This window comes from Pteronotus mesoamericanus, unplaced genomic scaffold (assembly GCF_021234165.1).
Source record: "Pteronotus mesoamericanus isolate MK-2021 breed Mesoamerican mustached bat unplaced genomic scaffold, CSHL_Meso_final scaffold_232, whole genome shotgun sequence".
Classification (NCBI taxonomy): domain Eukaryota; kingdom Metazoa; phylum Chordata; class Mammalia; order Chiroptera; family Mormoopidae; genus Pteronotus; species Pteronotus mesoamericanus.
The window spans coordinates 2,694,288-2,713,797 of NW_026555311.1; the positions used below are offsets into that span (position 1 = coordinate 2,694,288).

Here is a 19,510-nt window from a genome sequence, read left to right on the forward strand (position 1 = left end):
CTGTGGTCCATTCGGACAATGGAATATTACTCAGTGCCAAAAAGAAATGAGCTGTCAAGCCAAGAAAGGACATAAAGAAACCTTAAGTGCATGTTGACTCAGTGAAAGAAACCAGTCTGAAAAGGCTACATACTGTATGATTGCAATTCTATAACATTCTGGAAAAGGCAAAAGTACGAAGACAGTGAGAAAGAACATCAGTGGTTGCCAGGTGCTCAGGGGAAAGGAGGGATAAATAGATGGAACACTAAAGATTTTTAGGGCAATGAATTTATTCAAAACCCATGGAATGTACTCTACTCTAAACTATAGGCTTTATTTAAGACTGTATTGATACTACCTTATCAATCAAAACAAATGTATCACAGTAGTGCAACATGTTAATAATAGGGGAAACTGTGTGTGTGGGGGTAGGAATAGGATATATGGGAATACCCTGTATTTTCCACTCAGTTTTTCTGTAAACGTAAAATTGCCCTAAAAAAATAAAGTCTATTATTTTCAAAAATGACTTAAAGGATAATGATAAAATTCAGAGGATCAACAAAAATAAAGATGATTTTTGGGAAATGCTAATAATACTGAAAAGCCTGCAGTGAGAATGATAAAGCAAGGAGAAGACAGAAATAAATGATCTAAGGAATTTCTAAAGGATATGACTACAGACACACCAGAGGGGGGAAAGCACAATCAGAATACTGTGAATAACTATAAGACAGTATTTTGAAAACTTAATTAAATGAGTAAATTCCTAATTTAAAAACTTGAGAAGAAATAGGAAGTTTGAGTAATCCTATGGCCATTAAATAAATGGAAGTAGTGGTTAAAAATCTTCTCATAAAGAATACACTAGGCTCAGAAGGTTCTGTATTTGAGTCATACCCAACTTTCAAGAAATCAACTAGTCTGATTCTAGACAATTTCAGAGAGTGGAAAGAGAAAAATAGTATCATTCTTAATTCATTCTAGGGCAGAGGTCTGTGTCAATAAAAGACACAACAGTGCAGAGAAAGGAAAATTCCAAGACATTATCTACATAGAAACCACCAAATAAGCTACAGATTAATTATAAGAAATAATGAGTATTTAGCATAGTGGTTTGACATAATCTGAACAAAAATTAATCATTTCCATATACAGGCAACAAATGAAAAAATGTAATTAAAAAAATTCTAACCCTGGCTGGTGTAGCTCAGTGGACTGAGTGCCGGCCTGTGAACCAAAGGGTCACCAGTTCGATTCCTAGTCAGGGCACATGCGTGGGTTGTGGGCCAGGTCCCCAGTAGGGGGCACGCAAGAGGCAACCACACACTGACGTTTCTCTCCCTCTTTTTCTCCCTTCCTTCACACCTCTAAAAATAAATAAATAAAATCTTTGTCCTGGCTGGATGGCTCAGTGCATTGAATGCCAGCCTGTGAACCAAAGGGTCGCCGGTTCAATTGCCAGATTACCACTCAGGGCGCATGCCTGGGCTGCAGGCCAGATCCCCAGTAGAGGGGTGCACGAGAGGCAACCACACGAGAGGGATTAGTATTTCCCTCTTTTTCTCCCTTCCACTCTCTCTAAAAATAAATAAATTTTAAAAATAAATAAATTAAAAAGTCTATTTATATGGTAACAAAAATTTTCTAAGGATCCTAATGAAAATTTAAACAAAAGACTTTTGCAGGACTTTTATGGTGAAAATTATAAAATTTTATATGAAAGAAGGCCACAATAAATGGATTCACTGTGATAACAGACTAGGAATAATCCTGTTGAGATATCAGCACTCTTAATCTAATAAAAACCTCCACAGGGTCCTCTGAAACTGAAACTGACTGTAGAATTGATGTGGAAGAACAGAGAACTAAGTAGGAACAAGATGCAATAAGGAGAAAGGAACTAATGCAGATGTCAGACGTACCACAGACAAAACTCCAAACATTGGAAAGAGGCAGACAGGATAAGCTAATCTTACTTTCATTTGTGTGAAATCCAGAAAACATGGAACAGTAGCAACAGCTAGCACATCGGTACCTAATATGGTCTCCAAAACATACAGGAAAACCTGATGTTTGTTCTAGGTAGTCATAATCCTAATGTCATAAGCCATTGTTAATGTCACTGTTATGTTACCATAATGTAAGCCAGTGTTTATCTAGCATTTGCTTTGCACCAGGCATGTTTTAAATGCTTTTGATGTAACTCATATAATCTGTCACAGGATTCAAAAATGTTTTACTACCTCATTTCATAGGTGAACAGAGCCATTAGCCTTTGTTTTCTAATCAACTTTTGCTGTCTTTCCTGTGTTCTTAGTTTGCAGCTGTTATAAAATTTTATCCCCTTTATAGTGCATTTTATAGGGCAAAAGCATGGGTTAAAAGTGTTAGTTAAACATGGTATGAATTTATGATGAAAAAGAAAGTAGAGATAATTTTTGCCTAGAGCAGAGCCTGGCATAGAGGACATTGGATACATACTCAGTTACCGGTTGAATAGTGACATTATTCATCCTTTATTGGCAACAGCTCTAAAGGCCAAAGGACCAAGCACTGACACTCTGAAAGGTTATACGTCTGTGTAGCTAGCAGTAAGAAAGAGACAGACAGACAGACAGACAGAAAAAAACTGATTAGAAAGTGGAAAATGAGTGTGTGCATACTTAGAAGATCATCCTCAGTGTTAGATGTCATCTGTGTGTCATTTCTTTTCAGCCTCTCCTGAAGACCCTGGCCCAGACGTACCCATCTGTGTCCTCACAGGTCACAAACTTCTTATATGAAAATAGTACTCATCACATCTTGTTATCTTATTGGCTTTCTGGTCTACATCCCAGAGTTGTGTGAATAGGGGGACTTGGTACACAGTAAGTGTTCAGTGAATGAGCACAGTCGTGACCAGAGCCCCTTTCCATGCAGTGTCTGCCCCCACACTCCACACATTCATGTAACTACACATTTTTCCTGGAGATTGAGAGGTGGAGGGGATTGAACTGAAGTAGCAAGGAGGTGAAAACCAAGTGGCATGGCTCCTGATGCCCCACTGATGGTCAAGAGACAGCGCTCCTGGGAAACTTGCCTTTCCTTTTCTCTGCCCTTACTCTGTCTTCACTGTTCTTGCACAGCTCCACACACACACCTCTGCTTCGGTTTGCATATTTTACCCAAAGAACAAAAAAATGGTGCAACCACAAAAGAGGTCCTTGTGGAATCGAGCCTGTGAGGAGAGGGCACAGTGCAACAGTTAGGACAGAGGAAAGTTGGTCCCACCTAGCTCTTTGGCACAGTTTTGGTTTCTCCCACACTCAGCTTTCCTTTCTTTGTTTTCTCTGTCAGGTTGAGTGGCAACATTAATAATGACCAACATCATACATAGTAGGATCTGACAGCACAGTACAAAGTGTTCACACTGCCCCGTGCCAGCTCTGCCCAGAGCCCAACATATTGACTCATTTAACCCACTAGGGTACAGGTACTCTCGTTACTCCTTTTTCTGAACATAAGGAAACTGGGCCACAGATCAGTTAAACAATATGTATGAGGGCACCTGGAAGAACTGGGATTTGAACCCTGGTAGTCTGGCTCTAAAACTGTTGCCTTAACTGCTCTGCTGTTATGATACAAAGCAAGCTTCCTTAGAAAAAAGTCTCTTCTACTGATCTACTGTTATCTTTGAAGTTGGATAACTGTCACCGTACATACTATTAGTTGTATGATGTTTTGAGCTCTAGAAAACGGACATCAGGAGGGAGAAGTGAAGGGGCAAGCATCAAATTCTCTGAAATGTAAACACATAGATCTACAAAGATACTCCTTTTTCTGAGGGGCTAAAGCTGTTCTGATTACTTTTACCTTTATTCTCCAAATATCCCATTGCTTGTTGTATTGCAGGAGACTGGTTTCTTTCAGAGCGGATGAAAGTGCCATCCTTTTAAAGAAACCAAAAGGAAAGTTGAGTTTTCTGTCCAGTATATTAAGAACTTTTCTCTGAGACCTTTGACACAGGAGCCAAAGACGAGGAAGTCTTGTGAAGAGAAAGGGCCAATTGACCATGACTGTCCTTTGCGATTTACTTTTAAGGTGCAGAGCGGAGGCTGCGGGTGGGCTGGCACATACACAGGGTTGTCAGTGTGAGCATCTCTCTTCCTGTGCATAGCACACCATTCACAGGTTAAACTGTGGTCTGTGCTGTGAGTCTTGCAGGACCACAAGCATGGGAGAGTGTTGCTCCCAGGATTCAGGGTACGGTTTGTGAGGACGAGGTGGATACTACCAACAACCTGATACCGTCAGGCCTTTTCACTTTATCAAACCCACTATACCAAACCTATTGCTTCAGAATAGTCCTAAAAGCAACTGTCATTAATGAGTGCCTACTCTGACAGGTAGCTAGAGGCTTACTCGTACTATATTTTATCTTACACCATTCCCATAGTGGCTATGATTTTGTTCCCATTTTACAGATGGTCAAAGTCAGACTCAGAGGAATTAAAACATTTCTTCAGTATTGCAGCTAATAAATGGCAGAGCCAGGATTCTGATGTTTAGCCTCAACTCTTCAATAATCTGTCATTTCCCCAGAACTATAGAAACATTTTATGTTTCTATGTCCCTTGTAGCTTCCTGACAATAAGATCTCAGCTTACAGAACTAAATGGGAAGAAAAACTTTGCAAGTTTTTTTGAGGGAATAGTAAGTGGGGAAATTGTCAGAAGTCAAAGAGAAGGATCAGGTTCACCTTTCAGTACATTTTTGGTGTTATTCACTCAGTATTTTAAAATAAAATTATTTTTAACACACACATTTTAATTATAATGACCAAATCATGATTGGTTAGGAAATAAGGAGAAGAAAAAATTACCAAGTTTCAGGCAAAAGAAGGAAGAACATATGTAAAAAAGATGTAAAACTTCTGAAAACTGTAAGAAAAGGTAGATATCAGTTGTGGTGCTCATATTTACTCTGTTTTAAGCATGAGAGGTCAAATAACTGTCCTGGGCACAGAGGGCAAAAATTAATGTTTGTGGTGGTGTTTTGGTGCCATGTAAACCCCAGGTGCACTTCCATCCTAGTGTAACAAGCACGGGTTTCGGGGTTGCTGCTGTTTTGGTTAATTTCCTAAAAACTGATCTTTTGGAGGAAAAGGCTGAAGAAAGATTAGGAGGTAAATCTGAAGTGACTGAAATGATCCATATGAGCTTGGGAGTTTTTCTACTGTAGGTGTGCACCCCTGTCCCTAACATTATACAGAAAGAAGGATGAGGAGAGGGACAGTGTGTTGCTTCCATTTGCTGTCACCCAGGATAAAGGGGGAAGAGTGGACGCCTCTCAGGGCTACAGGGTCTGGAAGGGGACCTCTGCCCGCTGCCTGAGCAGGTTGCTGGCTCTATTTAGTAGTTGCCCTTTGATTTTGCTATTGAAATTTAATTGCATTTCCCAGGAATTTTTAGAAATACCCTGTCAAATTTTTTACAAAAACCCTGCTGTGATTAAAATAGAAGAGAGAGTTGCCTTTTTGAAAAGGGTTCTTTCGATCATTAAATATAATTCTTTTGTTTTATGGCTGTTTCTACAGATATTTAATGATTTGCCCAAGGTTAGTGTTTATGCTGACTCTTTTTTTCTACAAACAGAAATTTCTGATAGTACCAGAAGCTGTCAAAAAGTAAAAGTACTGTGGTTACATCTTACCTCTCTTATCTCATGGCTGAGTCTACGTTTCATTCGTGAATCAGGTGAACTTATCCCAAATCAATGGGAGAGGTAGGTTGAGTAGTGAGTAGTTGTTGATTGATTTGCATCTCATTGGTTATTAACTAATCAGAGAAAAAATTTTGTGTAAAAAAATGGATCAAATGGAATCTTATATTAATTTTTTTCCTTAAGAGTAACCTGTAATTAGAAAACTTGTAACTGAAAATATTTTTGTTATTTTTTTAATATATTTTATTGTTTTTGCTATTTCCCCAATTTTCTCCCCTTTGCTCCCCTCCACCCGGTACCCCCATTCCCTCCAGCAATCCCCTCCCTTCTTTGTTCATGTCTATGGGTCATGCATATAAATTCTTTGGCTACTCCATTTTCTATACTGTTCTTAGCCTCCCCCCAATCTATTTTGTATCTACCACTTATGCGTCTTAATCCCTGCACCTTTTCCCCCATTTTCCACCTGCCTCCTCCCAGCTGATAACCCTCTAAATGATCTCCATATATATGGTTCTGTTCCTGTTCTGCTTCTTTGCTTAGTTTGTTTTTTAGATTCAGTTGTTGATAGTTGTGCATCTGCTGCCATCTTACTGTCCATAGTTTTGATCTTCTTTTTCTTATATAGTCCCCTTTAACATTTCACGTAATAAGGGCTTGGTGATGGTGAACTCCTTTAGTTTTACCTTGTCTAGGAAGCACTCTATCTGCCCATTCTAAATGATAACTCTGCTGGATAGAGTAATCTAGGTAATATGTCCTTGCTTTTCATCACTTTGAATACTTTGCAAGCTAGATGGGACTGGCATGAAAATATTTTCCTTCAAGCACCTGGGCTGAGACTTGGAGTAATAGTGAATGTCTGTAGGGAGACTTAAGCTTTAACAACTTCTTCAACCCTTTAACTTAAAACCATTGTAGTGAATAACAAGAAAAGGAATCCCCTAATTTGTGACTTTGACTCCAAATTTTGGGAGTGAATTGTTGTTTTAAATAATTTTCTTTTGGGGAGCCTGGTCAAGTGATGGTATGAGCTGTTCTTCCCTCTTAGCACCAGATGTTTTCAATTGATTCTATCGTGTTTCTTTCCTTATTAATGTCACAACTTTAAAAATTCATTTTATGGAGGATTTAATTTAGGTGAGAGTCTTCCATTAAAATGATTATAAGTCACTTTCAACCAAGTCTGGTTCGAAGTTATATTTTATTTGACTTGGATAAGCTTGTTAAATTATTTAATTTTTTTTAACAAAAGTACATAGGGTTGTAAGATCTGGTTCTGGAGTTGGTATCGGACCAACTCTCCCACACACTACAGTAATAACCCCGAGACACAATAATTATTTGAATTCACTGGAGAGCAACTCCCAAACGTAGGCAGAAATGGAAGGACCATGTGGAGGAAGAATACAGTCTTGAGTGAGATTCACATTTATTTGGCTTTTTGCCATGAAGGTACACTCTTAATGTCTTATTGTGGAACTTCTAAAGCTCAAGCTGAAAGCCATGGAGTTGCTGGCTTACTGTGTCAGAAGACTTTGGAGCTGAATATTACAGGGGAAATCTGGGTAGGAGTGACAATGCAGGGAGCTCCCACGTCTGTATATGAACTCCATTCAGATTCTTGACAAACCCTGGAACTGTGCGTGTCTGTGGGAGACCAATAGACAAAAAAACTATGGAGGCAATTCCCGGGACCATTAGCACCGTTTGAACATGGACTTTGGATTAGATGGTAGTACCATATATAGTATTATATCTGTTCAGTTTCTTGATTTTGAGGATTTACAGAGAATGTCTTTGTTCTTAGGATATATATTAAATATTTAAGTATAGAGGAGCATGATATCTGTAGTTTATTTTAAAATGATTAGCAAAAACAACACAGAGAAGGAGAGAAATGGGGTAAATGTAAAAATTGTGAATGTGGGTAAAAATTTACAACAGTTCTCTGTACTTTTCTTGCATAGTTTCTGAAATTTGTAATTATATCCAGAAAGTTTAAAAGTGGGGTCCTGTGAAACAGAAAGTGTGTTATGTTTGAAGAATTAATGTACTCTCTCTTCCTCATAGATGAACTTTTTAGTTTTAGGTCATAAATCCAAGTCATTTGTTTATCAGTTTTTAATCTGGGAGTTTAAGAAAAAAGAGTGATCAGAAACTTGGTATTTGTCCTAAAGTATTTTGAGTCTAATTGAGGAGAAAATAGTTGTGCACATACAAACTGGACAAAATAAAACAAAACATGTTCATTGGGTTTGGCGCATGATATACTATGAGACGGGCTGGCAAATACTTTTTATAAAGGGCCAGATAACACGTATTTTCACCTTTCTGGGCCATTATGGCAGACCACATACAGTGTAAAAGGAGACATAGAGTGCACATATAGGAAGGGTGCAGCTCTGTTTCAGCGAAACACAAACAGCAGGCAGGCTTTATGTAGCCCACGTGTGGTGGTTGGCTGACCCCTGCTCCAACATGGAGTTTAACAGGGTGGAGTTTTCATGAAAACATCAGGAGTACAGAGTGGGTCATGGTGCAGGGCATGGGCCCTGGGGTACTCACACCTCGGTTCAAATCCTGGCAATGCTAGTTTGATAATCTCGAAGAGTTTGTTTCTTCTGCTTCCTCATCTGTGAAATGGAAATACTGAAAGCACCTCATACACATGATTGTGTGTGTTGTGAGTGTAGCTGTGTCTCACCTGACGGCTGTCCTCTGATTTCCCAATGACCACTCTCCTTATCCTACCGTCTTCTCAACAGAAGCCAGAATGATCCCATCAAAATGGAATCAGAATATGTCATTCCTCGTAATCCCCCAGTGCTCCCTGTCAGGTTTAGGATAGGAGCCAGGCTCTTCATTGAACAAATAGGCTCTCACGCTGTACACGCCTCTCCTAGGGTCCTGTTTGTTCTGCCAGCACCACCCTCACTTTCAGTTTAAGGCCATGGATTGGGTTTTCCCCTCTTCCTGGACCTTCTCATCCTGACAGAGTGGCTGGTTCATTCTTAACATTCAGACTTTACATTGAGAAAGCTCTTTCCTGGCCTTACAGTGAAGTAGCCACTCAGTCAATTTGTTTTCCCTGTTGTAATTCTCTGCCCCATTCACTTGTCTAAGGTCTGTGTCTTGCCCAATGGAAAGTAAGATGCATGATTCACAGCACCTTATCTACCTTATTCTCCACTGCGCTTGCCCTGAGGAGATGACCTTACAAAGCAGGCAGCCAGTAAATATTCATGGAGTTAATATAATGAGTTAACATACACAATACGCCTAACACAGTGACTGGCTCATAACTGAGTTCTTGGTTCATGTTAGCTAAAATCATTACTGATGGCTAGCAGATGTACATACCTCTCTTAACAGTGAAATGAATGATAAGGCTTGAAAACATGAAGAAATATCTGAATATCAAGTTCACTCCTCCTAAGAATAGAAAAATAACACAGAAATTTGCAGCTGGTGCTTGTTATTTATACAGAACCTAGTGTAATAAAACGAATAATTGAAAGTTTGCAAATGAATTTGCATGTCTCCTTACTGGCGCTTTTAAGCTAGCAGGTTCACACTTATGCTTTCTTCCCCCCCCATTCATTGGTGACAGTTTCTGTTGGAAGATAAACTATTCCACAGGACCAGAGAGAAAGGAAAAAAAAACACGTGGTGCTTTTGGGATGTCCCTGAACAATGGAGTAATTGAGCTCTCTTTTTGTTTTAGACGTCCACACAGAGGCTGTTCAGGCAGCGCTTGCAAAACACAAAGAAAGGAAGATGGCAGTGCCTATGCCTTCCAAACGCAGGTCCTTGGTGGTACAGACCTCGATGGATGCCTACACGCCTCCAGGTGAGCGGCATGCACACTGTCTGCTTTGTAAAGTGGCGAGCATACCTTACAATTAATTAAGTACCAGCCCTGCAATTGTAGTATTACTAGCTTTCAAAATAATGGTGCTCTAATTCAGATTTTGTTACCTACATGTCCAGAAACAGTATATATTTTCTAAATTAAACTTGAAAGGAAAGTTACCCTTTTTTATGTATGTATCTGTATAAATATCTATTTTAAACTTTTCATTAAGACTCGTAAGTACGAAAGACTTAAAGTCATAACATTTTATTTAGTACTCTATATAGTAGAAGTATTTTTACCCCACAGTTCTGACTGAACTTGCACTTTCTTCTCTTTAGACTGGTATGTACATATTCTCAAATCTTTAACATATTAATATAGGTCATACCTTGGTACTTGTCAGCTTTAGAACTGGTCAAACTCTGTATTCATCTTATTTTGATGAGAAAGAAATGTTCAAACGCTTGGCGCTTGCTCGGACTCATCACACTTGCGAGAATTTGTATGACTCATGAGGCTACCCTGTGAGAGAAAATGCTTCATTGTTTGCTACTCATCAATTTTGGCATTTGTCATGAGTTCTGAGAATGAATTATCAACGAGTACCAAGGTAACCGTTGTATGTTGTTAATATTGTATTAAAAAACCAAATGAATTGAAAAATTTAGTCTGTTACCTTAATTTGGGGTCATCAAACTTTCCTTAAAGTGCAGACAGTATTTTGGTCTTTGTGAGCTATAGTGAATGGGTACGGCTGTGTGCCAATAAAACTTTATTTATCAAAATGGGCAGAGGGCCAGTTTGGTGGATAGTCCTGATGATCCCTGATCTAAATGGTTAAATGTAATATCCCATTTACATTTCTGATTTTTATACTTTTTATTTAATCTTGAATTTTATATAACTACTTAAGTTGTCTACTTTGCTCTGCCCAAGTAATTATAGTCTGTATCTCATGAACTTCAAAAACAAAGTGAAGCACACAGTTTAATCATCCAGGTATCTATTACAAACATGAAGGAGTGGGCCTAATCTACTTGGTGCTTTTCTTTTCGCTGTGATTTTGATTCTAGCATTATTTACATCATTGTTGCCACAGAACTATATTGACCTAATTTACCTTTTACACTACATTGTACAGTTTGAAATGCCACCATCTTTATTCACAAGAGAAACTTAAGGTGCAAGAAGAATAGTGGAACGTATATTGTACAACACTTTTGGGAGTCATTAAAGTTTAATGAGTGTTTGCAAGCAGTGAGGGTAATAAAGCTCTCACTTCAACTCAGAGATGTGGTCAAGTATTGATATATCCAGTAATTCTCCAAACAGCTCTTAAATATTCAACTTTACATACCTTTAAAGGTGAAAGTCCTGAGCTTTGTAAGGCCAAACAAATAAGTAGTGTACACTTTAGTCCTTTTTTTATTTATTTAAGATAGTCCAACAAATGTTCTTCACCTCAAGAATATAGTATTGTTGTTAGAAAAAGGAGTCTTTTTTTGCCAATTAATTTACTCTTCTTTCTTTATACTAAGCCTCAGTGTAATTTTAGATTTTTTAAAAATCAGTATAATTAGTATTTTCAATTCTCTTTATTTAGTTTGTTATAACTTGCCAAAATTTATAATTCAGTGGAAATTTTTAGTTTTATATATTGTTTGTGCAATAAACAGAACGGGCTTATGAGAATAACAAACTAACTTAAAATATTTTTAACCAAATGTTTGGAACTAGTCAATATTTAGGAAGGACATTTTTCTGAGCCACTTTTTATGAGAAATGTTGAGTTTAAAGTGTAAGAATAATGTGATTATTCATGTATGTGCTTTTCCCCATGTTAAATCCATGCTCAGAAGTGTTTTTGTGCCATGAGTGATGAAAGAACTTTCAGAAAAACAAACCTTGTACAGATGTCTTTGCAAAATATAAAAGAACATTATTGGAAATGTTTTTGGCATAACATTTGCATTTAATTATTTTACTAGAATTTTCATGTACACCATGAAATACATTTTGTAAGCTGTCATTCAGGAGCCCTAGTAATAATGCCACATGAGATAGTTTTTACAGTCATAAAAGCCTATTTCTAACCATATTTGCTTCGACATAATCTTCGCTCAGGTTCATTCTCCTTCCTTCCTTCCTTCCCTTTCTTTCTCTTATTGATAACTTGTTAGAACTCATCTCAGGTCCACTGCTCTTCAAGGAAATTCCGGAAGTTTATATTCTCTGAATGAAATGAGTGGTTGCTGACCAATGTCAATAGTTTCTGGAAAAGATGTTATTAGGATCACTGCACTGCTAATCTTCTACATATAAATCTTCACATATAAAAATATAAGAATAATTTGCCAGCAGTTTGCTTCTAGCCATAACAAAATGACTGGTACTGGACTAACCCAGGCACTGTAAACAGCTGTACAACTGCACAAAGCAAATGTTTGTAGGCTGTGGACCTCAAGCAGCACAAGGCTGAACTGAGAGAAGGAAAATTTAATGAGGTAAGCCCCACAGATCCCAGTTCTCTGCCTGGAGAAAATTTCAGACTATGGCGCAGTGATTGGGGTCTGAGCATACTTGGTGACCTACGAAGTTACAAGAGGCCTGAGATCCAGGTTCAGGGGGTAAAAAGGGCCTGAAACTTTCCACAAACCCACACTAGCAGAAAGTAAATCCACAAGTCGGCTCAAGGTAAAGAGGATCAACCAGTAATTGAAGTGCTAAAGTAAAAATTAAGGCTTCCGAAAATTATAGAATTCAGAGTCTCCTTAAAATAGTACCCACAGTATCTAGGACTCAATAAACAATCACCAGATATGCAGAGAAACAGAAGATATAAACGCTGGCAAGGGATAAACAACTCAATAGAAAACCAGCACAAGATGGCCCCACAGTGCTGTCTGTCGAGCACATAGATTGTTGCTGGTTTCAATTGTATTTGCTGTAAGCATGAAATACGCTCAGATTTGGAACAGTTCTTATAAAAAAAAATTACTGGGAAATATTGCATGTACTTTTATATTTATTACATGTTGAAACAATATTTTGGATATTTTGTGTTAAATAAAAATACATTATTAAAATTAATTGTACCTATTCATGTATTTTATAATGTGGCTACTAAAATATTTAAAACTATGTATGAAGCTCCCATTAGATTTGGAAAGTACTGGGGTAGGTGTTTGATATAGAGAGAGACAGGGTTTTAAAATCTAATTGTAAAGATTTACTCATGGAGTCAAGGAGACTCAAGATGGTGGAGGAGTGAGTGGAAGTCACACTGACCTCCTCCCAGAACCAATCTGGAATTACAACTAAACTGTGGAGAAATCACCTGGAAAAACAACTGAACAATAGTAAGAGAGGAGCCTTATGACCTCGGACAGACAGAAGAATCACCTTTAGCACAACCTAACTGGTAAGGAATATAGTAAAGACATGAGAAGGTGGGCGGGGCACCCACAGGTGGCAGCACCAGAAGGATATTGAAACAGCCAGTTGGATCCCCCTGAGAAGAATGGAGTCTAAACACAAAGTGGGGATCACCAGCCTACAGCACCAGAGCCGAAAAAGTACACAGATAACAACCAGCTGCAAAAAGCTACAGGGTTGCTCTCTGCCAGAGCTGGGCAGCTAGAGATGCAAAGAGCTGTTTAAAGGGCCAACGCATAAATTTTTATTTGCAGCCACTTACCCTGGGCTCTGGCAAAGGCGGGGACAGAGTGGGCTAGAGATGCCTGAGGAGAGTTGGAAAGGAAGCTTTGGGGAGAGAACTGAAACAGTAGCCTGCAGGATCCCGGTGCTGACTCCTCCCCCGTACAGCAGCAGCAGCCATCTTGCTCAGACAGACCACTCCCCTGAGCGGCAACAGCATGAGAGGACACAATAGCCCCACCCCCAGAAGGGACTTGGCCCTGGCCAGGTAGTGCTAAAGCCCTGGCTGCTGAGTACAGAGTGGCAGCCACAGATAGTAGATCCCTGGCTAAAGGGGGTGCAGAGTGGTCTAGAGACACTTGAGGAGAGACTGGAGATGGAGGCTTTGGAGAGAGAACTGAGAGAGTGGCTGGCGAGATCCCAATGCTGACTCCTCCTCCATATGGTAGCAGCCATCTGGCTCAGGCAGACCACCTCCCTGAGAGGCAGCAGCGTGAGAGAACCCAATAACCCTGCCCCCCAGGAGGGACTCTGCCCCGCCCTGTGGTGTCTAAGCTGGCCTGCTGAGTGCAGAGTGACTAGATTAACAGCTGAAGGAGAGAGCCACAGACAGTAGATTCCTGGAAGTCACAAACACACTGCCTAAGATCAGACAGGGTCAACCTCTGACATCATCAGAGGCAGATCCAGAAAGAAAAAAGAGCAGTCTCCTACCATAGAAGTTCACACCACAAAGTCAGGATATCAAGACAGATCAATTTCAGAAGCAGAAGCAAAAAAGAAGAGTCTCACAAATAATAGGAAGACAAAGAAAGGAGGAATCCCCAGAAAGAGAACTAAATGAAATAGTGACAGGTAAACTATCAGATATTGAATTCAAAACAATGATTCTAAGGAAGCTCAATGAGCTCAGTGAGCTCAGAGAGAATTACAAAAATCTACAGGGAAACTATGAAGAACTTACTGCAAACTATTTCAGCATGAAAAACGACATAGAAACTAGCAATAAGAGACGAGAGGAAATGAAGAATACAGTTTCTGAATTGAAGAACACAGTAAAAGGAATCAAAAGCAGACTACATGAAGCAGAAGACTGAATCAGCAAGCTGGAGAATAAGGTAGAAAAAAAAGCTCCCAGAAAGAGCAAGAAAATGAAAAAGGACTCAAAGAGATGAAGAGGCATTGAGGGAAATGCAGGACAACCTGAAACGTAGTAATATCCATATAATAGGGATACCAGAAAGAGAAGAGGAGCAAGGGATAGAGAACCTATTTGAAAAAGTCATGATGGAAAACTTCCCTAATTGAAGGAGAGAAAAAGTCACACAAATCCAGGAAGCACAGAGGGTCCCACTCAAGAGGAACCCAATGAGGCCCACTCCAAGACACATCATAATTAAAATGGCAAATATCAAAGACAAACAGAAAATCCTAGAGGAAGCAAAAGAGAAAGAAAGAGGTAGTAACATAGACGGGAGCCCTGGTATAGCTAGCAGCTGACTTCTCAACAGAAACACTACAAACCAGAAGAGAATGGCAAGAAATATTCCAAGTAATGTAAAGCAAAAGTCTGCAACAAAGACTGCTCTGCCCAGCAAGGCTCTCAATTAAAATGGAAGGCTAAATAAGGAATTTCCCAGACAAAAGAAAGCTAAAAGAATACACCTCCACCAAACGAGCACTGCAAAGTATGCTAAAGGGACTGCTTTAAGAAGATGAAGAAAAAGAGTCTATGAATACCCAGTTCCTTTCACGGTCCCCAATACTTGGTAATACCAATGTTTTTAATGCTTATTTAATCTGAATGTGACAATGATGTGTTATTTTAATTGTTACTTTATTATTTGTTGAAACTAAACCTGTTTTTGTATATTTCTTGCCTATTTCTATTATTTTTAAAAAGCTTTAAATGATTTTTTGGAATACTTTATCCATTTTTTGATTAAATGTTTATAGAATTTTTTCCTAAAAAAAAAAAAAAAACCAAACAATTAACCCTTTTTTAGATGTGTTGCAAATACTTCCCTATTCTATTACTTGTCCTTTAACTTTTTTAATATGTATATAGTATTGTATAGTCGTATATGTTTAATATAGTCATATTGTCAACATTTTACTTTATAGCTTCTGGGTTTGAATATTTTACCTCAGGGTAAGAAAAATATTATTTTGTATTTTCTCTTAAAACTCCTTAGATTTTACATATTGATTTTTAACTCACCTGAATATTTTTTGTATTATGTGTGAAATAGGGCTCTATATTTGTTTTATTTCAAGTAATAGTGGTCCATGCACCTTGATTGTTGAATAAGCCTTATTTTCTCCATTGATATGAAATATCAATGTAATCATATATTACATTGTTAGAGATTTATATTTGTTTCTAGAATGCTCATTTTATTTCATTGATCTACTTGACTATTTCTGTGCTGGTGTCATGTTATTTTAACTGCTGAGACTTTATAATAGACTTAAATTTTTTAATATTTTATAATGGATTTTGACATTTAAAAGAATATAAATAAAATCAATCTGCATTTAAAAAACAAGTAAGAAGGAACTCCTACCTTTTGTGACAACATGGATGGAACTGGAAAATATTATGCTAAGTGAAAGAAGGCAGTCAGTGAAAGAGAAATACCATATGATCTCACCTATAAGTGGAATCTATTCAACAAAATAAACAAATGAACAAAATAAACCACAGGCATGGAAACATGGAGCAGACTGAAAGTGACCAGAGGGGATGGGGAAGGAGGACAGTGGAGGAAAGAAGGAGAAGGGACTAGACAAAGAACATGTATGAATGACCCATGGACATGGACAACAGTGGGCATTGACTGTGGCGGGGGGGATGGGTGGAGGGGGGCAAAGGGGAGAAAACAGACAATTGTAATATAAACATGATTTTTAAATTTTTAAAAGATTTATTCAGGGAATCCAATGAAAATGTGTCAAAGAGATAAATGAAAATATTGTCTTAATAGTTGAACAAAGAAAGGGACAATGTTTTTTAAATTAATGGAAACTCTTTAACTGAAAAGTATAATACTAAAAGAAATTTTTACTGGATTGGCATAATACCAGATTGGAAAAGGAAGATGAAGTCTGAATCTTAAGCATTCTTAAGATTCAAGAGAAATTAACCAAACTTAACAGAAAAACAGAAGATTGAAGTAAAGTTAACAGAGCCTCAAGCATCTGTGAAACTGTTAACATACTTATAACTGGAATCTAAGAACAAAGACAGTGTGAGAAAAGGGCAGAACTACTTGAATAAATGAAGGTCAAAAACTTCTTAGGTTTATGTAATCGCCGCATACTGATTCAAAAGTTCAGTGAATTCCAAAGCAGAACAGTCTAAAAAGAATCAACCCTAAGTTCCTAAAAGTCAAAGTGCTAAAATCCAAAGATTAAGAAGAAATTTTAGAAGTCATCAAAGGAAAACATGTGTATATTATATATTGGAGAACAATTATATGAATAATAAATGACTGGTAGGAAGGTACAATAGAAACCAGACAACAATGATTAAACCTTTAATTTCTAAAAGAAGAGAAAAAAGAGTCAAGTCATATCCCATGGAAATATCCTTTACAATCAAGGATATAAAAGGAAATAAGGACACCATGAGACATGTGAAAGCTGAGAAAAGATGGTGCCAGCAGAACTGCACTGCGAACATGCTAATGATGGCATGTAGACTGATGGAGAGTGGTACAAGGTAAAATCACATCTGTAAAAAGGGAAGAACACTGAAAACAATAAATAGCTGGACAAACATAAAATACTATGCTTTTTCCTAGTAATTTGCTTTAAAACAAAAATTACGCAGAAGACAGGGACAGGTAAATGGAATTATACTGTTGTACGGTTATTACGTTTGTGAAGTAGGAAGCACTTTGTACTGTCAGATTTGAAGGGCAAAAAGTTACAATATTGACCTGATAATAGACTCATCAAGGATGCATATTGTTAGCTCTAGAGCAACCACTAAAACATGAGAAGAGATACAGGTAAAAATAGAGGGCATAAAAATGAAACTCTTAAAAAAATATGTGGTTAATAGAGAAGAAGTCAGGAAAAACTAACAGAGATTAAAAATATTTGGAGGAATGAATAGAAAACAAGTAACAAAATGTTAACTTTAAAACCACTTATACCAAAGATTACAATAGATGTAAATGGACCAAACACCCAAGTAACAGAGTCTGTCTGATTGTATAAAAATTGCAATTACTGGGTTGGTCACAGAGTTCATTTGCTTTTTTCCTATAAGATGGCCCTATTAGTGTTTAGTTGTCTTTAACTTCATTCAAACAATTTTGTTTGATTGTATCGTGACAGCTGTCATATTAGCGTGAAATTAAAAAAGCTTATTGAAATCAATGAATTTTTTGTGTAACCATTTTAATATTGAAGGTGGGAGAAAATAAGTAACATTTGGCATATTATACTTTATTATTTGAAGAAAGGTAAACACAGCTGAAATGCATAAAAAAAGACTTGCGCAGTGCATGGAGAAGGTGCTGTGACAGATCAAGCATGTCAAAAGTGGTGTGCAAAGTTTCGTGCTGGAGATTTCTCGTTGGATAATGCTCCATGGTCAGCTAGACTGGTTGAATTTGATAGCAATCAAATCAAGACATTAATTGAGAATAACCAACATTATAGCATGTGGGAGATAGCCAACATACTCAGAATATCCAAATCAGTAAAGTTATTTGTGAAAATTAAAAATGTGTCCTTCATTTGATGGAAAAAACATACGGACTTTTTGGCCAACCCAATATATACATCTATATGTTGTCTATAAGAGACACATTTAAGTATGAAAAGATGGATAGTTAAAAAATAAAGTGATGAAAAAGTAGAAATGCAAACCTTAAGCATGAGAAAGTAAACAAGTCTATATTAATATCAGACAAAGTAGACAACACAAAGTAGTGTAAGATATAAAGAGGGACATTGCATAATGGGAAATGAGCAATTTACTGGGAAGTCATAAAAATGAATATGTATACAGTTTACCTAAAAATGGAGCATTACAATTTATAAAGCATAAACTGGCACCCTGGTGGTGTGGCTCAGTTTGTTGAGCATCATCCTGCGAACTGGAAAGTCACTGGCTTAATTGTTCAATTTCTGGTCAGGGCACATGCCTGGCTTGCAGGTTCAGTCCTCTGGAGCACATACGGAAGGCAGCCCATTGATGTTTCTCTCTCTTGGTGATTTTTCTCACTTTTTCTTTCCCTTCTCCCTCTAAAACTAAAAATAAAATATTAAACTGGCATAAGGAAGGGAAAATAGAAAAATCAATAATGAGATTTAAAAAAAATTTTTTTTTACATTACCATTTATTCTCCTTATTCCCACCTTCCCCCAGCAGTTACCACACTTGTCCATGTACATTAGTCCTATTTCCTTTTTGCTCAGTCCCTCTTAACACTAACCTCCCCTACCCTCAGCTGTCATCCTGCTCTCCTTCTATGAGTCTGTCCCCATTTTCCTTGTTAATTTAGTTTGTTCATTAGAAACCATATATGAGTGAAATCGTATGGTATTTGTCTTTCTCTGATTGGCTTATTTTGCTTAGCATAATGTTCTCAAGGTCCATCCATACTTTTGCAAAGGGTAAAATTTTCTTTTTTACAGCCAACCATCGTTCCATTGTGTAAATGTCCATAGTCATTTTACCCACTCTACTGATGGACACTTGGGCTGCTTCCATATCTTGGCAATTATAAATAACACTTCAATGAACAAAGGGGTGCTTATGTTCTTTTGAATTAGCATTTTGAGTTCCTTTAGATATATTCCCAGAGTGGGATTGCTGGGTCAAAAGGCAGATCCATTTTTAACTTTCTGAGGTATCTCCATACTGCTTTCCACAGTGACTGCACCAATCTACATTCCCACCAACAGTGCAGAAGAGTTCCCTTTTCTCCACATTCTTGCCAGCACTTGTTGTTTGTTGATTTATTGATGATAGTGATTCTGCCGGTTGTGACATGGTATCTCATTGTGGCTTTAATTTGCATTTCCATGATAATTAGTGACATTGAGCATCTTTTCAAATGTCTATTGGCCATCTGTATGTCCTCTTTGGAGAAGTGTCTATTCAAGTCCTTTGCCCATTTTTTTATTGGGTTGTCTGTGTTTTTGGTGTTGAATGTTGTAATTGCTTTGTAAATTTTGACTATTAACCCTTTTTCAGATATATCAGCAAATATGTTCTATTCTGTAGGTTTTCTTTTTATTTTGTTGATGATTTCCTTTGCTGTACAAAAATTTTTTAGTTTCATG

At 37.7% G+C, this 19,510-nt stretch overlaps 1 protein-coding gene across 2 annotated transcripts in view; it reads left to right on the top strand.

Annotated features, from left to right (window-relative positions):
* DIP2C (disco interacting protein 2 homolog C) overlaps window positions 1-19,510 on the top strand; it is a 425,367-nt gene that overhangs the window by 244,270 nt on the left and 161,587 nt on the right. For both annotated transcript variants that reach the window (XM_054591598.1, XM_054591599.1), the window contains one exon: window positions 9,416-9,541. In XM_054591598.1, coding sequence (XP_054447573.1) covers window positions 9,416-9,541 — 126 coding nt within the window. The remainder of the gene's footprint in view (window positions 1-9,415; window positions 9,542-19,510) is intronic.